This window comes from Sorghum bicolor, chromosome 2 (assembly GCF_000003195.3).
Source record: "Sorghum bicolor cultivar BTx623 chromosome 2, Sorghum_bicolor_NCBIv3, whole genome shotgun sequence".
NCBI lineage: Eukaryota > Viridiplantae > Streptophyta > Magnoliopsida > Poales > Poaceae > Sorghum > Sorghum bicolor.
The window spans coordinates 56,189,896-56,210,439 of record NC_012871.2 but is presented as its reverse complement, the minus strand read 5'-3'; the positions used below and the strand labels follow the sequence as shown (position 1 = coordinate 56,210,439).

Below are 20,544 nucleotides of genomic sequence, written 5' to 3'. Positions count from 1 at the left end.
TTTTGGATTTTAAGAATTAAAAAATAGCATGTAAAATTTTAAAGTGTTTAAGGGTTTATTTGAAACAAAGGAATAGGAAACAATAGAACGTACAAGAATACACAAAGACATTAACTTTTTTCTTATTCATCTTTTTCTATCTTCCCATTCATCTCTACTATACCCCTCGTCTTCTAATTCCTTCCATTCAACCAAAGAATTCTCTATAATAATTCATAAATCTAAATCTATCAATTGTTCTCTAATAGCACCTGCTCCTATTGCAATTTGTCGATTTTGAAATATTGCAAAGCCTGGGATAGAAAAAAAAGGGAGAAAAACTGTGGTTACAGGTTAAAATTTTATCTTCGAATAACCCTGTAAGAAAGTAGATTTTTTATTAGGAATTAAAAAATAGCATGTAAATTTCAAAGTGTTTAAGGGTTTATTTGAAACAAAGGAATAGGAAACGATGGAATGTACAGAGAATACACAAAGGCATTATGAATGGGAATAGAAAATAGAGAAATAAAAGAACATAGAAAAAAGGAGTGTATGGAACGCATAATCCATGGTCTTAAAAAAATGAAAATGATAAACTAACATTAGCATCTCTAAGTGTCTCTTTATATTTTTCCTAATTTACAGGAATAGAAATTTTGGTAAAAAAATATATCATCCAACAACCTCTTTAATTGGATCTCCAAATATAAATATCATTTATTTCATATTTCTCACTTGCTAAAGATGGAGAGCGAGAAAATATGACTCTCTAGAGTGTGTACAAGATATAAAAAAAGTTGTTACATGGTATAAAGATATAGACAACTATTTTTACTCAAATAACTTTTTAAATGATGATTTAGATAGCATATTTTAGAAAAGGCTCGTGGAGATACTATAAAAGTGAATCAATGTACATATGTTTTACATGACTCTCCTTTAAACCCTTCGTCCATGAACTCCCAGTCCAACCACTCACCAAGTCATCGTATATGTGCGAACAAGGTTTTTTTTTAATTTGTTACATATAGCTCTATGTTATCTCATTTATTTTAATGTTCCATCAATTTAGGTCCTTGTTGGATCCATGGAGCAAATATCTAGTACCGCTGAATCCAAATAGTTTAGCTAACACCCAACAACACTACTAGCTCACTAGTTGAACGAAACCAAGTAAATTAGCTAGCTAACTATTAGCAACTAATGAATCCTAGACCCTATTTGGATCTATGGAGCTAATAATTAGCTCCTTTAAATCCAAATAAGTCCAACTAATTGTTAGCTAATACCTACTAATAACTATCTCACTAGTTAGACTAAACCAACTAATAGTTAGCTGGCTAGTCTTCTATATTATCTATGAACCAGTATTAATATATACTAGCTAACTATTATCTATGAACTAGTATTAGCTAGCTACTATTAGCAACTAATGGAAATAAGTATGGTTAGGGAGCAAAAAAGAGCCGATGAGCGACCGCGTCGAAGTTACCAATCAGCTTACAGCTCATTTTCATATGTTTTTAAGATGCAATTGTGATATAAAAAAAGTATGATGCAATTATTGTTCCTCTGATAGTTTCTACCGGTTCCCTTGTTCCAAAGGATGACAGAGAGATAATTTCTTTAGAATGGTTTCGTATATGTTTGCTGTATTCTTCCTCCAATCCAAACCACACCTAAATACACTACGTTTAGGATAAAGTAACTAACTTGTGCTATACGTCGTATATTAAAAAAGAGATCATTTCAGCAGAAGTACGCGAAATCCACGAGATGCAAGACCGCTTGATATCCACAACACAGTAGCAAGAATATGTGAAATTCATGAGGCAAGAAAATGATATTCAGAATACTACTCCAACTAGCAAAGGGTATGTTATACTTACCCATGAAACTACCCCGCACGCAGATCCAAAACTTCGACGATGATCGCAAGTCAAAAAGGAAAAGGGTTTATCCTAACAAATCTAACCCAATAGCTTACATTTGCATGATGCGATGAACACTAAGAGAGATGACCTTTTACACACTGATGAAGTGATGAGAATGTACAAGCGTATGCCATCTGCGAGCTAATAATAACTTATTTCCGGCCACACCTGACACCTGCAACTCAAGCGAAGGCAGATCAGGGTCTACGCAGCAGGTCCTGCACCGTTTGAGCGAGCCTGGGCTCCCTCTTGATGCCCTGGATCCACCTTGCGCTGATCCGGATGTTCTCAAGGCTCTGCTTCAGTGTTCTCTGGAATTCAGGCTTCTTGCGGGTGGCGAAGAAGCTGGAGAACTCTGCTGCCTTCTCGTTGGAGGTGAACTGATGACCAGAAATATTTAGGGGATCGATGGGTTATTTGTATTTTATTATATACGTACATACCTTTTTTTGGAGGAGTGGGGTAGTATAACAAGCACGCACTGTTTGAAATGGAATGTGGCCTTAAACTTACCAATGTGGTGACATATCTGATAAAACTGCCTTCTTGTGTGTCCCCGTACATCTTTGCCATACGATCCCAGTTAGTCTGCATCGACACCAGAACAAATGTCATGTAAGCAACTTGCCTTCAAATATTTCAAGGTTAACTACATGAAAAATTGGTCACTTTCTAATTTTGCCACTTCTAATCTAGGAAATGTTTAAGGTGGGAAAGTTGGTGAAATCTCAAAATTTAGTTATGACAGAACTGCATGAAGACAGAAATTAGTTCCTTTACAAATATTCCACCGGGATGTTTCCAACTTTCCATGGACAACAATATCCTAGGGATTTGTTTGGCCGGCAAGAATTTCAAAACTTTGGTATAAAAGAAGACATCAAAAGGGCAGATTTGTTTCGTCCAAAATGCCAATAGGAATCCCATATTTGTAACAGCCATACAGGTCCAGGAGTTTCATCTTATATGTTGAAACTAAGACAAAATCGATGACTTCAACCTTTCAGTATATATATCCATTAAAACATATTTTACCTTCAACCACACCCATGCGGCATCACGTGTCTCCACAGCAAGACCTTGAAGTACATAATATGTGTCTTGCTTGCGAAACTGACAAGTAATAGAGGCAAGTGAGACTTCATAAGAGTACAAGCTCATTCGATTGAGCTTCCACTGTCATCATGGAGAAACAACAAAGAAAAGAAAAAAAAAACGAAAAGGTTTACCTCATTGGTAAAAAGAAGATTCAATGATTCAAGAACAATATTCTTATCCTTACAATAACACAATGTGCCTGGAACAAGGAGACAAAGCATTCAGAACAACCCAACATGTCAGCAAGCTTTGTTAAATTAAGAGTTGTTGAAAAGCCACATACTTAAGACACGCCCCCTTTCCTCTGCTTCATCTGACTCTTTGTAGACTTTCAGAAGATCATTATAAGCAGATCTGTGTGAAGTAGTAACAATCTGCATTGCAGCGAAGTATGCAGCCTGTAGTACATCGCAATAAATATGAGGCAGGTAAAACGCAAGAGCATCATATAAAGTAAGGAAAAAGGGCAGGACCTTTCTGGTATCAGGAGGAAGAAGAGAAGTGTTGCGATCATGTGCAAATATACTGAAACGCCTAACTCCCTCATTTATAGTCTTATCATGCCCAAGTTTGACAAGAGCAACCAAGAGCACTGGTCTAAGCAACGAGTTCAGGTGGCTCTCACCCTTCTTGGGGTCCCAGCCTAAATTTCTGAAAAAAAAACAAGGAGACTGTCATGTGGCAAAGTCTATGTTGGTAAACAGACAGTACTATGAAACACTGCATCTGACTGTATAACAAGGCATGTTAGCAATAGCAAACGCGCAAACAGAAACAAGATGACTTTCCACGCAATGACAATTAAACTGATTCAGAAGCAGGCAATGTAAGACATGGTTTGACATACACAGCAGGTGGCAGAAGAAGCTTGATCAGAAGTTGTTTGATGTCACCAACCAATCCAGGAGTAGCATCAACCGATATTTTAGCAATACTTAAACTCACCTGTGAAAAGCGAAAGGAAATAGCTTGAAAAATATCTTCAAATCAAAATATTCAAGATCATGGAATTCAGGAATTGATTGGTTATACAAGATTTACATACAGTAATTATGTGTGAAAGAACACTGTAATCAGCCTCCCCACGGTAAGCATACAGTAAACTTAGCAATGATGTTAAGGTTTGTTTGCCGGCCATAGATAAGGCCAGTGAATCTTCCACAATGCCTGCAATGCTAATGTTATGATACTTGTCACTAAAATAGTGATAAGAAAATTAACAGTATCACATGTGGTCCTTACCAATTTTATCCATTACAGAGATCTTCTTGGCCTGCAATGCATTTTGAAGTGCAGCTGCAAGTTTATCGTCGTATTGAACTCTATAGAATCCTGTTTGATTAATGTTCAACTTAATCCAAAAGTCTCCGCCCTTCTGTTGGTTACCACACTGTGAAACAATGTCTCTTATATCCAGCCTATCACTTTTGCCTTTCAGTAGAAATTTTTTCTGTGTATAATATGAGCCACAGCCTGCAGTTATAGGGACAATCCACATTCGGGGCCCAAAGGACCCATCTAACAAAAACTGTGCCTGCAACAAAAGAAACAGTAACTTCATAAAGGCTGAAGCAAACAACAGAAATTCACAGATCAATGAACTAGCATGCTAAATTTTACATTAGAATAATAATATTTTGACACTCAATTCACCACTTCACATGTTGATGAATGCAAAGATCACACAGGAAGGACAATGTATTATAAAAACCTGTTCAAGTTCTAGATAATTCCCTTGAAGCTTTGCATTAATAACAGGGTACCCTTGTTGCTTTGTCCATGTAGTCATCATATTCTTGACAGGTTCGCCAGATTTCTCTTCAAGAACAGCCCACAGGTCCTCAGTTTTAGCATTTGAGTAGGCAAACTTTTTTATATATGAAGCCAATGCTTTCTGAAAGAGTAGATTATTTCCCCACATTTAGCACAATGAGAAGTATTAGAAGAATTACTCAAGAAACCAGAGAGCAAAAGCAAACAGAACTGGACGGAAAAAGGCAGGAAAAAATCAGTTTTCACTAAATAACATAAATATCAGAAAAGCATAAGTCGGATACAGATAAAAATCAAAGATGACTCGCAATAAAAGAATGAGTGAAAGACAGCTATAGCTTACTTGGCCATTCTTTCTTAACAGTTTTGGTTTTTAAACTTGTGCACACTACAATAACACAATTGGAATCCAACAGTAACATAAACATATCCCAGGGCTTTAAATTAAAGGAAAAACAATCCCAGGGCTTTAAATTAAAGGAAAAACAATATCCTTGATAACGGCTATGAAAAACTCCTTTCAGTGACTTCCTATAGACTATTGTCACTTAATTAATCGATTTCTCTACTCCATATTTCTCATCTACCAATCGTCCAAATTTAGTCTATTTGAGTAATAAAACAAGTAAACCAATTCATAGGTTCTGCAAAATGCATCAAACATGGGTAGGGCAAGTTTGAAAGAAACAATACTGTGCCACTGAAAACATAGATAGAACATAACAAACATGGTTTTTGAGTGCCCAAACCAAAATGGTCGGCATGATTGCGCCCCAGGTTTGGAATAGCATGTTCCCTAACCAATTAGAGCATCCAGATTTCGTCTATAAAACATCATTTTCGGAGGAAAAAAAGAGAGAAAAAATATTGTTCATGACAATTCACAGACTGCACTGGATTAACAACATGTGCACCAATGTAGCAACTAAATGAAGAGATAAAAATGAGACGAGACTGTTGATAATTGATATCAAAATACAAGGTAAAGAGATGGTGATTCCGTACAATTTTGAACAGCATAATAAAGCAGAAGACGCTGACTCAAGGCATTGCAGAATATTAAGGATCGAATAATGAAACAGAGTCCCAAGGAGAGCAAATCCAAACCTGAAAACGCTCTGCACCAAGGTAATTCTGTAGCATGCGAATAACAGAAGCACCCTTATCGTAGCTTATGGCATCAAAAATTTCATCAACTTCACTGGCATGATGTATTTCAACCTAGTGGGAAAAAAAGAATATTGTTAGCAAAATGAATCACAAGCCAGTACCTAGACAAAGGAAAAATTCAGTGTCAACATCTAAGTAATTTTTTCGAAAACCTGTCAACATCCAAGTAATGGATTTAATTGTTGAAAATGGTCCATAAGTTGTACGGGTTTTTTATAAAGAAAATGCACTACAGTTATTCTCTAATTTATATTCCATAGACAGATCAAGAGTAAGGTCAGGATGGGTTCCTGGACAGAAAAGGTTTTGTGACCCTCTTAGCCCAAGTTCGATACCAGGTAAGGGAGTTGGTCCAAATCCATAAATAAATAAAGGCTGGGATTTATTCCCAAAATTCCAACTAAAAGGAAAGGAAAAGAAAAGACAAGAAAGTACTATCTAACAAGTGTTATTAAGGACACCTGAGCCCATAATTTTTTTCCCAAGTCTGAGGCTGAACACCCACATCACAACCAGACACTTCTGTCTGATTTCAAGTGCTATTTGCCATGTGCAAAAGTATCTTGCCAAATCAGACACCCAAGTCCAAGAAGATTCTAACACCCATGTTTGTGCCCAGGTAGAACTAGCATTAACTGAAAGGAAACTAATAAAAAGAAAGAAAAAGGACGGTACTTCAATAGCCAAATGTTTTAAGGACGCTGCTAACGCACGGGCACGGCTGTGCGTGCATTAGGCCAGCCGCACAGCCGCCTCTTCCTCGCACACCTCCCCCACCTTCTTCCTCTCGCGTGCGGCATCTTTTGTCGTCTTCTCCCTCTCCGGCGCCCCTCGCCCCCACCGCTGCCCACCGCCCTACCGCGGCACGCTAGGGTTTCACCCAAGCTCAGTGAAACCCTAACGCGACTGCGGCAGTCTCCCCCCCCCCCACCCACCCACCCACTTCCCACTGCCGCCCTGGCCCAACTGCCTTCACCACCGCCAGGATTGAAAGCCCAAGTTTGGTTTTGGATAATTGGTGAAACCCAAGTACTAACCTTCATGCTAAGTGTGTAGATTAGATAAGGTTGGTACATGCCAAGTAAAAGGAGCTAGAGATGATCATGGTGATGATGGTGATGACCACAAGATGATCAAGTGCTCAACTTGGTAAAGAAGAAAGAGAAAAACAAAACCCTATGAAGATCAAGGCAAAGGTATTGCTTAGGGTTTTGGTTTTGGTGATCAAGACACCATAGAGGGTGTGATCACATTTAGGATAGATAGTCGTACTATAAAGGTAGGAATTTTTCGGCTAAGCGGTTATCAAGTGCCATTAGGAGTCATTGTTCATGTGCATTCATTTAGAACTTAGTGAGCTAACCTAACCCTTGAAAATGTTTGTGAAAATATGCTAACGCACGTGCACAAGGTGGAACACTTGGTGGTTAGCACGTTTGAGCAAGGGTTGAAGTGATGGAGAGGAGTTGGGTATCTCTCTTCCTGAGAAAATGATATGCATATTCTCTATTGCGCCGGTGAAAAATTTGGCGAAGTCGCGGGAGTGTTTCTCGCACCGAACGCTGGACTCGGCAGCGTCGGACACTGGGCCAGCGTCCGGTGTACTCTCGGTCTTTGGCGCGAGTGAAAGGTGCGCGTCGGAGCATCCGACGGGTGAGCTTCAGACGCGTCTCAGTCACTGTTCCCGCGTCCCGTGAATACTGACGTTAGCAAGGTCGCGAGCGTGCGCTGAGGCTGTGTGCGTCGAACGCTGCGGTGCGTCCGATTCAGCACCATCGGACGCGTGCGATTGTGAGGGGTTTTGTGCTTTCCCTGGCGAAGCGCAAAAGGCAACTCTAGTGGATTGCGCGTGTCATTGAGCCACCACATTGTGGGTAGGTTCTTACGTTATCCTAGTGAGGACGAGGTTCGTGCTACACCTCTTAGCCGCCGAACCACCAAGTGTTGGTCGACACAACGGGGACTAGCGTGCCGGCAAGCACGTGAACCTTGGGAGAAAAATCAGTGTCTCAATTGTGTTTGATTGGCATTCTCTTGATACTTGATTGTTCATATTGGTGATTGCTTCATCCCCTACACGGCGGTATAAAGTTTACACCCACTCATTTACTTTCCCGCAAAGTAGTGTAGTTAATTAGTTGCTAGTTTAGTCTTGTGTAGTTAAGCTCACTAGTGTAGCTTGTAGAGACTTAGCCTTTGTGTGCCTAGTGATATTAGCAACTAGAATTTGTGGATAGGTGGCCTGCAACCCTCAATTAGAGCTAGAGCAAAAAGCTTCGCCTTGTTATTTACTAACCATTTGCTCTAGTGATTTTGTAGATTTTAAATAGGCTATTCACCCCCCTCTAGCCATATGAGGACCTTTCAAGCACCCTAAAGCCGTCGTCCCCATCGCCTAGTCGTGATGATGGATATCTTGCCTCACTGGAACCCTAAGGGTGGTGAACTCCTCGTCTCTAATGCCCGCGAGCTCCTTGCCAGAACCCTAGCAGTCATCTTCTTCTTCTTCAACTCCGGTGGGGGCGCGGGCATGACCGCTAGGGAGGAGCTCGCCAGAGTTGGCGGCCAAGAATCTGAGAGAGAGAGAGAGAGGTGGAAGACGATGCCTTCTGAGAGAGAGAGAGAGAGAGAGAGGTGGGGCGTGTTGGGGTTTAGTCCCACATCGGTAATCGATGGTGGGGGAGCATAACATATAAGGTGGGGAAAGTCCTCACCTATCAGGCTAATCTTTTGGGTTGAGTTGGACCCAAAACCTTGTATGTTGTTAGCTCCAGTGGACCTGGGACCTATGGGGAGCAAAGGCTCATAGCCTCATAGTGTCGAGCAAGCCAGATCCAACAATTGGTATCGAAGCTGGTACCCGAGGTCAGAAATCTAAACCAAGGGAGCAAGAGCTCCATCCAATCTCAGAAAGATCACATGAGGTGGCCAGGACCACACCAATGTGTGACTGAGGGGGAGATTGTCAGGGTTTAGTCCCAAACCAGGGGAGCAAGAGCTCCATCCAATCTCGGAAAGGTCACAGGAGGTGGCAAGGACCACCCCAATGTGTGAGTGAGGGGGAGATTGTTGGGGTTTAGTCCCACATCGGTAATTGATGGTGGGAGAACATAACATATAAGGTGGGAGAAGTCCTCACCTATCAGGCTAGTCTTTTTGGTTGAGTTGGTCCCAAAACCTTATATGTTGTCACGGTGGACCTTGGACCTATAGGGAGCGAAGGCTCGTAGTCGTAGTGATGAGCAAGCAAGCTCCAACAGGGCGTGGGCGTGCGCTGCGTTAAACGCACGCATGCCATGTTTTAATGTGAGGACACAAAAGTTTATCATATCTATCATTGCTATTTTAACTATCAACAATTGTGCACCACAATGAACTCAAATGTAGAAACACAACTAATTTTCAAACTATTGAATCAGGGCCATAGCTCATAGTAAATCCCAAAGCGGGGTTACCTCAATAGGGTGAGACTCTTGAAGTGAATCCAATTTGAGACCAGCGGTTGTGTCATCAAGGAATTGTGTCCAGATATTCCATTGCGGAAAGAAAGAATCTACAGCTAGACTACTCATCTGTTAAAAGAAAAGTCTATTTACTCAATATATATAGGCAGCCTACAGACTGAAAATTTGAAATGTTAGGATCTAAAATTGATTACCCATGTAGCAAAACCTTCATTTAGCCACAAATGAGTCCACCACTCCATGGTTACAAGATTGCCAAACCACTGATGAGCCAGCTCATGTGCTACAGTAATTGCAATCTAAAACAAAGAAATGTTGAGATCACTAAAGCAAGAACATCTGTACACCTGGTATTCAATCACCTGAAGTGACTGATCGAACTATGAATTCAATGCAATTAATTGACCTGTATTTGATTATAGAAATTAAAGTATAATCTGATTCTCAAATATGGTAGTAATTCATCATTTATAACAAGTGAAAGCTAGATAGTGGGAAGTTATATAACAAAGAGTCTGAGTTATGAAAGGTACACTCTGTTTGCTGGATTCCCCTGAAGACTCCTCATCAAAAAGCAAAGCCACTTCACGGAAAGTAACCAGTCCATAGTTCTCCATAGCTCCGGCAGCAAAATCAGGGATGGCAACCATATCCAATTTGGGAAGCGGATAAGGAGTACCAAAGTAACTAAAAAGTGGAGAAAATGAACATTATATTAGTGGTTCTATCCTATTGTAACCACGACTATTCATAAACTTTTGTTATGATTCTGCAAGCTTGTTTACTAGCAAGAGTGTGGTTGGTCGTACTCTTTATAAAGATGCAATGACTTGATTCCAACATCCAGTGCAAACTTCCCTTGGTTACTCTTGCCAACTTGAGTGTACACACGAACTTTTGTGCCTTTATACAATTAATAAACAAGATTAAGAAAATGGAACGCAAAGGGGAAAAAAGAAGTTGATACCAACTTTTGTGCATGTTCATATTCTTTATTTTATTATTTATATATTTATCCAGTAGGGGCTCACCCCTAATGTTCCTTAACAAAAGATGATACATGTCAAAGTAACACAAGAAAAGTGAGTTGATACCTTCTGGTGTTACACCCTCTATATATTCAAGCAAACCAACAACTATAGCCACTAAATAAGTCGACATAAGAGGTGATTCCACATAGCGAACAGTCTTGATAGGACCAGCAACTGTCTGACTAGCTATTGGCATATTGGACAATGCCACCATCCCAACTGATACTTCAAGTGTTAGCTTGAACTTCGCCTAAAAATAGACACAGAAAAATGGAAATGTAAGAAATCACATATTTGATATTTTATTAGGCATGCGTACATGAGACTGAGAGGAGCATAAAGCTACAGGTTGGAGTAGAACTTGCTATAATATATGTACTCCTTTTAAGTGCAACAAAAATGATGCTCAGAGCACAAAAGCCTAATAGATGAAACACCTGAAGGAGCAAACCCAGATTATTAGATATTTCATTTAAGTACTATAATCACCTTGAATGCAGGCTCATCCCAGCATGGGAAGCACCGCCGAGCATCCACAGACTCAAATTGTGTCGCTGCCATATTCTTCATCTTTCCCTTATACTGGTACTTACTGCATCAAACAGCACTCAGAGTTATTAGCGCAGAAAAAAGAAACACTTAAAAGAATGAAGAAAAGAAATGAACAAAATGGATATGAATCGAACACAATTTTTTTTAAAAAAAAAAAACTCCCATTTAGTAGCTCGTTCAAAGAAGCAACTTCCTGAACTGCATGCTTCTTGATAACATAGCAAGTGCCTAGTTGGCATTGATTGGATACCATCAATGATGGTAGAACAAGTAAGTATGTGCAAACAGCGAGATCAAAGTTTGTTAACTTTAGACTATGTTATCATGATCGTGCCATAGAGCTCACAAATTTTCGGAGCTAATACAACTAAAGGATTAAAGACATGACTACAAGTCTCTCGTACCAGCAAAGGCAATAAGTTTGACCTTTCTCCATTTCAGCAACGCTCAATTTAAGTGCCAAAAAAAAGTTTAGGATCAGAGGAAACCCATACCTCCGGTAGAACCCCCTCATCTGGTCGTTGAGCGTGCCATTAAATTTCATACTGAGCACTCCCTCACCCAGTGGCAGGTCCTTGAAGAATCCGAGCACCAGGATCTCGTCGTCATCGAAAAACACCACCTCCTTAGGCGCCAAATCCTGCAAAACCCGGCCCCGGACCGGCATCCGAGATGATATATTTGGCGCCAAGGGAAGGGCAAATAGATGGCAACATTTTTTTTTTCTTCTCGAGAGTTTGGTCGGCGCGTACGTACCCGGAAACGGATGGAGGCTCTGTCGACTGAGAGGTCGGCGGCGTTGAGGACGAGGAAGCGGGTGGGCGCGGAGACAGCGACGGCGACGGCAGCGGTGCCCGAGAAGGTGCAGGCGACGAGGTCGGGGCGGATGCGCAGGTCGTAGCGGAGCGGCTTGGCGAAGCGCGGGAGCATCGGCTGCCTGCGGAACTGTGCGGGCGTACCGGCCACCGCCGGCGACGGCGGCGCGGGCCCGCGGCGAGGCGGTGCTGGTGCCGCTTCGACATTCGCGTCCTGACAGTGGCCCAGCTTACGTGAATCAAATTGTGAGTAAGCCCGGATAACGGCCCACTAGGCCATACATGAGAGTGTGGGCATACACAAATTAGGAATGGATAATAACTTTGCAACGTAAAGATCCTAAAAAAAAAACTTTGCAACACAAGATCAATATATAATTTTATATTGTATTTTTCAGATATCGTTGTTCTTGCTTTCGTTCTAAATTATAAGTTGTTCTATTTATTTTTCTTTTGTTTTTGGTATGCACCTACATATAGTTTATGTCTAAATATATATTAAAAGTTATACTTCCTCCATACCAGTTTTAGAAGTCGTTTAAGATATGATTGTACTTACTAAGGTGTCATTAATTAGGTGATATTTTTTCTTTTACCCTTATTAAATAGAGTTACGAATATCTGTTGTACAAGAAAAATACTGGTCTAAGGTCCTGTTTAGATTGAGGATGAAATTTTTTAGGTGTCACATCGGATATTTTGAAAAGGATGTCGGGAAGGGTTTTTAGAAACTAATAAAAAAATAAATTACATAGCTCGTCAGGAAACTGCAAGACAAATCTATTAAGTATAATTAATTTATCATTAGCTTATGTGGGTTACTGCAACACTTAAGGCTAATCATAGATTAACTAGGTTTAAAAAATTCGTCTCGCGATTTTCAACCAAACTGTGTAATTACTGAGTATTTTTTATCTATATTTAATGTTTTATGCATGTGTCCAAAGATTCGATGGGATAGATCAAAAATTTTTACTTGAGTAACTAAACAGGGCCTAACTGGTTAGGTGGCCGCGTCTCGAACCCCCACGACGACGCATTTTGCTGCTAGCGGAATTTGCATGGCTGGGTGCGGTCTGGCACTAGGCAACAAAATAATTATCATCTACCAAAATGGAGGATTAATACACGATAAAGAGTGAAGGCGAAGTTTTGCTTAGTTAAGAATATTTATTTCTTTTACTTTACATGCTTTTTTATACTCTTAAATCCAAACTGAGGACTTATATTAATTTTATGATCTCCTAAATTTAAGTTGTGGATTGATGGTAATTATTTCGAGTTGTATTGCCGCTTTATGACTTTGGTTAAAGAATTGTTTTTTATCATAAAAAACAATATTGAAGTATGTATCATCCGATTTAAAAAAGTCTGCTTTCGCTCCGACACCAGCCCGAATCCGTACCATTTCCGACATCCTGAAAAATCCGTATTCGCATCCGAATCCACATGATATCCGATCCGCTCCGAATCGAATCAAACAAAAAGGATTAGGATATGGGGAAGTCATTATCCACTCCGATCCGATCCGTTTTCATCTCTACCTGGGCATGTTCTATTATTACTCTGGCATTGGAGACGAGGCACGAGGGGCAGCAGCATCCAATTTTTCCCTTCTGGCATGGAACGACTTCCTTTCCTCAGCTTCGTTCCCACGCCAGAACGACATCTAAAAGCGATAGCGCCTTATAATTTGAAATGATTAGAGTATGTATTAGTTAAATTGTCATATTATTAAACATGGTTTGGAAAAATACACATGTTTGCATAACCCATGATTTCAAATTAGTAAGGCCAGTTTCATGAGTTTCATGGCAATAGATTAGGGGAGAGACGATGAAATTTCCATGGAATGAAATGAGTTTTACGTGGATGAAACTTATCTAAATTATTTCCGACACATTGCGTCCTAAAAACTTGGACATTCATTCTCCACTGAAATTGGCCTAACAAGACCTATAGGTATGCCGTATGCCTGACTTTACCCGTTCTAATATATAAGACTTTTCTTTGTAAAAAGAAAATATAGGACTTTTCAAAATGTTATGCTAAGATCATTTTTTTCCTCATCTAAGCAAAGGTTTTATACAAAAGTACAAACCGAATGAGTTTATTTTGAATAATACCGTAATAAAATAGTAATGTACAACGTGGGCGATCTCTAGCAGAGCGCTACCTTGTTGAAGTACCGGGCAGGTACTCCTGCGGCCTCCCCGGCGAACCCCATCTTCCTGCCGCCGAGCGGGGGCCCGGCGTCGCCACCGCTGGCACCCGGCAAGACGGGGACGAGCAGTAGCAGCGCCACCACCAGCAACGACGACGCGATGCCGGCGCCGCCGCCGCCGGCGGCTGTAGCCGTGGGCAGCCTCTGCATGGTTCTCTTCGTTGTTCTCTCTCTCTCTCGATCTCTCTCGATCTGGCAGAGACGAGACGACGCAGAGTGACACACGCACCACGCCCTGGTGAGGTCGGTCGGCACACTGCTTGTGCTGAGACTTGGGAGAGAGTGCATGCGTTGTTACTGGTTGGGTTGTTCAGTTGGGACTTTGGGAGAGTGCATGCGCTATTACTGGCGCGCGCGCGGCATGCGGATCGACCAGCGGCGTTGGTGCGTTGACTGGGAGAGCGCGATCGGAATGAAGCGGCCGGAGAGGTGGGATGGAGAAGAGGTCGTCGGAGATGGAGACGAAGCCCGCGGATCACGCGAAAAGAATTGGATCATGTGAACCGGCGCATTTCGGGGCAGGCAGGCAGGCAGGTGCAGGCTCTCGCATTGCATGCCGACAAGGGGGTGCGCTGCGGTCTGCCTGCGACGCTGCGGCCTCGCCCCATCATCACTTTACAAAAAGAGTTTATTTCCTGGGACGTTGCTCTTGTTGGAACCGATGAGACAGGGTTCCGTGTAGTCAGGCACTCACAATGCAGAGTCTATCATGGAGTCTAAAATTATTTATTACCTCTAACAATGTAGATTTAGAGTCTAAATAAGACTTGGAGTCTTATTTTTTCCACCTCTTTCTTCAATAAATATGCTGCCACATCAGCAAAATACCATAAATGATATGTAATTAATTGTTTTGGACTCTGTGATAGAGTCTTGCATTGGAAGTGCCCTCACGTGGTAGTTGAGATCCATGCATATTTACTATGACTACGGTCCATCCAAAGCTAATAATATACTCTGTCCCGTAAACAAATACAATTCTTATATTGTCATTTTTAGTATTTTAAAATTTAATTAATTACTTCCTCCATACTAGAAATACATGACGTTTAGGACATGATTGTGCTTACCAATGAGTCATTAATTAGGGGGTAATCTTCCAGTTTTACCCCTATTAAATACTGCAGCCGATGCATACTAGACATAAAAGCTTAAGAGGTGAACTAGTTAGCAGGGGTGCTGAAGGCTTTGAGCCTAGAGGTCTGGTGTTCGAGTCTTGTGCCCACTCATTTTTTTCGTTTTTAGGCGATTAGGGAGTGGAGGGAAGGGGAGGCGCAGTCAATGCGGGAAAGGGAAGGGGAGGAGGCGCAGTAAATGCAGGAGCGGCCCAAGTCAGCCGCATGCAGGTGGGGACCGAGGCCACAGGGGCACTCGCGTCCATCTCCAGTTCAACCAGGCTAAACGACATCTATTACAAAAATCAGTTCAGAGCCCAGAACGTCATTTTTTCGTTTTTAGGCGATTAGGGAGTGGAGGGAAGGGGAGGAGGTGCAGTAAATGCAGGAGCGGCCCAAGTCAGCCGCATGCAGGTGGGGACTGAGGCCACAGGGGCACTCGCGTCCATCTCCAGTTCAACCAGGCTAAACGACATGTATTACAAAATCAGTTCAGAGCCCAGAACGTCATCTATATTTGGTACGGAGGGAGTATAGATTAAAAAATATCAATATTTATGATACTTTAAATAAGAATTTGTTTGGCACAGTTTATCAACAGCTTCACGAGCTGTTGTGAGCTATTTTTCCACCAAATACCTTTTTCAGAATAGCTTCACGGTTGATGATGTTTTCTTCCCTTCTCACAAAGGGATAAGTTAGAATAAAGCTAAAAAAAGGAGCATCCCAATTTCATCCCTCCTCAGTGGGGGCCCATCATGTACGAATGTCACATCTATCCACGCACGCTCATCGCTGGGACGTGGGTGTTGCCGGAGTGTAGACCGCCGGAGGCGTGACTGTTGTGGCACAACCCCGCTGGGCGCGTGGCCGCTATGGTGCAGCCCGCAGGGCGTGTGACTGCTAGGGGCTCAAACCGTCGAAGAAGTGGTCGCCGGGAGCTTAGCCGCCGGGCGCTGCCGGGCGCACGGCTGCCAAGCGCGCAGGAGCCATGTGTAGATAAGGAAGGACGCCACTGGAGAAGCTGTGGAGGCAAACTCAGCCTGCCAGGGGCGTGGCTGCCTGGGGCATACCTGCCACGGGCATGGCCGCCGAGGCCCAGGGATGCGCAACCTCTATGGGGCACAGACACCATGGCATGGCCGCCTAGGGTGCGACTGCCGCACCTGGCATTGGCAGGTGAGTCGAGAGACACCGACGTTGGTGAGTCATGAAGAAGGCCAAGGACCTGTGCCTAGGAAGAAAGTCAGTGGTGGAGGATGACCGGGAAAAGAAAGGGCACTATGGTAATTTTGTTATTTTTTCCCTGTCACATGAAGGTGTTTTGCCAAAAGAGATGAAGAAAGGGGAGCTCCCTTTAATTTGTCTCGACGCCTCGGCGTTTCGAGGGAGTGCCTTTGGCGACGTCTAGGGTTTGTTCGTTCCCTTCGATCAACCTGATCTCTTCGCCGCCTCTTCACCCAGAGTCCACAATCTTCCTGCCCCCAGTGTCCACATCTCTCTTTCCCAGTACAAAGTAGAAGACAGCAAACCCTAAAAACTCGTGAACCTCGTAGGGTTTTAGGGGCCCCTGGTGGAATGGATTCAGGCCAGGATCAAGTACTAAATTTGATGGGGAAGATGAATCTGTCGGAGTCTGAGAAGGCACCGGTGAGGATCGGAGGGAGGTCAGGGTTGGCTTCGTCGAGGGGTGTGCCACAAGTTGTAGCGAAAGTCCTGACGGAACATCCAATTAGGGCGGAGGTGGTGGAGGCAACTTTGGGCAAGATCTGGTGCCCGATCAAAGGGGTTGAATGCAATGACCTTGGAGGGAACCGATTCTTAATCTCTTTCATGCAGGGATCGGGAAAAAAGAGAGCCCTAGATGCGCGCTCGATCATATGCGTTAGAGAAGCACGTGACTTGTTTCTCTGATGAACAGGTAATAACATGACAAAAAAAACCTAACACATGTGAGACCATATGCCACGTATGTCATGTCAGTCAAAGTCACAATTCAAATTCAAACCCACTATGGGTTTGGTATTTTCCTTTTTCTTGGGGAAGAGGGAGGACCGGAGGAGGACGCAACTTTGTCTTATTTCAAAAGTAAAAAAGGAATATGTTATTTGGTCGGTATTTTCCAAATCAAATGATAAGTTTGTGGGATAATTTAGATATTAGTCTTTTTAGTGGATATATTTTATCATAACGATAATGAGTATGGGTATAGATTGTTGATACCTAGAGGGTTCTTAACCATTGTCATCCCTATATAGTGCGCTTGTCCAATAGTTCACTATGGCAAAAATAACCGAGAACCCAACCTCGAAACCAAAACCGAAACCAAAAAATTCGGTTTCTAATTCGGTTCCTGGTTTGTACTAACCGAAATAACCTGAGTCAATTCGGTTCCTTAGCTCGGTTAACCAAGAAACCGAAGAAACTCAAGCCTAGTAGATAGGAGGCCCATGAACATGAATAGTGCACGAGGCTATGTGCCCACCCTATGGCACACAGGCGTGTGGACCACATAGCGGCTGACTAGTGGCTAGTGACTCGTGGGGGCTAGGGGCTGTGGCATGGTTGGATTGGGTACCTGTTGGATGCAAAGCTGGAGGAGAAAGAGAAAGCAATGCATGCGAGACCGAAGAAAACAGAATGAATGACGAACGAGTTGGTCCAACATTTTTTATGGATGAGGATGTCCCGTATTTTATGCAAGTATTCTCTAATGAGGACAATTCTACATCTACTATTTTCTAACAAGACACTTGTAAGGGGGTGTTTGGTTGGGGTTGTTAAAGTTTAACCGGTATTGTAGCATTTTCGTTTTATTTGACAATTAGTGTCTAATTATGGACTAATTAGTTTTAAAAGATCCGTCTCGCAAATTACACTCTAGCCATGTTTTTAGTTTCGTAAGTAGTCTACATTTAGTACTTTATGTATGTGTCTAAATATTTAATGTGATGGACGGTAAACTTTAATTTACCGCCTCAAACCAAACAGGCCCGTCACGTCGTTTAAACCAATTGCCAAGTCATCTTCCAATGTCACTACTTTGTCGATGTCGTGCCATTATTTGTGGCTACAGTGAAATGTCCTTTTTCTGATTCTATCTCTATGCTAAGGACCCAATGAAGCTATTTTGTTCTGTCTCAGTGGGACTTGTAGCTATTATGTTCCCGGAGTTCACCTCCCTGGCCGGCGCGGCACAGTGTTGTAATTGCAGCTTGCGCTTGCGCATGCAACGAAAAAAAAAAAACCGACACTCGCTGTAGTGGCAGTCAAAGGTGTGAGTGACAGTAACGTTACTCTACCAGCACCAGCCCAGCAGGCCAGGCGGCAGCAGCATCGTGCACGTAACAAACAGACCCGGGTCCGTAGTTTACCTTGGCTTTGGCGGCGCCCTCCTCCTCCTCCTCCAGCTCCAGCCTCCTCCTCCGCACGGCGTCGGCGACGGCCGCCGTCGTCGTCCCTGACGCCACGAGGAGCAGCAGCAGCAGCAACAGCCCCGCCGCCGCCGTGGCCGCGCGTCTTGGTGCAGCCATATGCATGGAGACGGACGCTCGCTCGCTCGGCGTGCGCTCTCGATCTGCTACTGTGTGCTGGCTGGCTGCCTCCCTCCCTCGTTCTACTGCGTCCGCGTGTGTGTATATATGCAGGCCACGCCACGCGCGGACCAGCCGGGCGCGGGCGGCTGGTACTGCAGGGAAGGAGCAAGTGGCCGTGGGATACGATACGATAAAGGTGGGCGTCCGCGTCGGGCTCACCGGACGGACGGGACCACGCGACCACCCGGCGCTCGGGTCGGGCCGGTCATACTCATACGTGGCGGTGGCGGTGAGCGTGAACCGCCGCATTAGCGCGCGCCTACTAGCGGGGGCGGGCGCGCCTGTCGCGGTGTCGTCGACGGACTGGCCGGCGGGGCCTGGTGGCCAGTGATGGAATGGGAGTGAGGGCCGTTCCTGTCTGCGTCCTGCTCTGCCACACGCAGCGGCAGTGCCGCGGTCGGTGGTTGCACCAATGCACATGCATGCATGACATGCTTGCAGTATACTATGCTGCGGCGGCCGACGGCCGGCCTCTCGTTGCGGCGCGATCGTCCTCCCTGACTCCCCGGCTCGTACACAGGTGCAGACGACACAGCCAGCCAGCCGCCGAGGCTGTATCTGCTCCGTCCTATCCTTCTTGGCAGGATCACGACACAACATCTCATGCTCTTGTACACAACATCTCATGGTTCGTGTCCTCTAGAAGCCTGGCTAGTAAAACTAAGCCAGGATAGCCCAAGCCTGTCTTTAACAAGTCAGGATGGACTTGTTTGGTTGCATGTATCAACTAAGCCTGTCCAACAACTAGATGTGTTTGGTTGTCTGATTTGCACCGCATACAATTACATCTTCTCTATTCTGGTGAGCTCACCCCCTCTTAGATATTTCATCGAACATCTGGCCTCCTCTACTGCTCGTCGGCGCTGGAGCTGGAGCTGCAAGGAAAGGACAGGGAGCTGCAGGGAAGGGACAGGGAGCCGGAGCCTCTACTGCTCGTCGGCGCTGGATCCCACGGCGCTCCGCCCACCCGTACGCAACTGGAGTGGATCTCGTCCGGTCGCCGGGAAGGGACAGGGAGCCGGAGCTGCTCGTTGTCGGTCTGCGTCGTTGCCGGAGCCCGTACTACTCGTTGCTGGTCGACGTCGTTGCTCGTTGCCGGCCGCTCGTCCGCGTCGTTGCCGAAGCCGGAGCCGCGCACAAATGGAGACGGCCGCCACGTTGCCGGAGCAGCCGCTGCTCCCGCCCCCATCCCCCCCCCCCCCCCGCCGAATCCCCCATCCCTGCCGGCGAATCCCCGCCCCACGGCGCTCTGTAAACCCACCTTATGCGGTGAGGTGGAGGAGGATGCAGACAAGGACGTCGCAGGGAGGACCGCCTCAGCGCGCTCCTCCGGCGGCGGCCGAATCGAAGCTTCGCGTGCTCCTCTGGCGGAGCTCTGCTTTGCGTGCTCCTCTGGCGGGTCGCGTGGTCCTCTCCTCTAGCAGCGGTCGAATCAGCATCGCCGGAGGAGAGCCTTGCGCGCTTGGCGGCGCTCGCCGGAGGAGACCCCCGCTGCCGCGGCGGAGGAGCAGGTGCGGGCTGTGGGCAGGTGCGAAGGAGCAGGTGCGGAGAACCACCGGGAGGTGAATCCAACGAGACAGAGGGCTGGCCAGAGCCTGGCTCAGTAGGGAACCTCGATTTGGGCTTTCAAAGCTGGCCAGGCTATCCCAGTACGGCCAGCCAAGCCTGGCCATGCCCCAAGCCCTATTCAGCAAACTAAACACTCAATTTCTGGCCCAAATGAGCCATAGCTACATGTAGAATGCAACCAAACACACTCTATGTGTCTGTCCCCTGTAAGTGTTGTGAGT

The 20,544-nt window shown here is 44.4% G+C and overlaps 1 protein-coding gene across 1 annotated transcript; it reads right to left on the bottom strand.

Annotated features, from left to right (window-relative positions):
- On the bottom strand, positions 1,777–14,530 carry LOC8054615 (aminopeptidase M1-C). The gene is made up of 20 exons (XM_002460067.2): positions 13,996–14,530; positions 11,761–12,033; positions 11,499–11,644; positions 10,942–11,044; positions 10,516–10,702; positions 10,231–10,324; positions 9,955–10,108; positions 9,616–9,720; positions 9,413–9,529; positions 5,895–6,008; positions 4,726–4,908; positions 4,257–4,548; positions 4,060–4,181; positions 3,862–3,959; positions 3,488–3,665; positions 3,298–3,412; positions 3,146–3,213; positions 2,952–3,029; positions 2,430–2,504; positions 1,777–2,296 (listed from the first exon to the last, which is right to left on the bottom strand). Exons 1-20 carry the CDS (start codon positions 14,329–14,331, stop codon positions 2,114–2,116), a joined length of 3,021 nt encoding a protein of 1,006 aa, XP_002460112.2. The 5' UTR covers positions 14,332–14,530; the 3' UTR covers positions 1,777–2,113.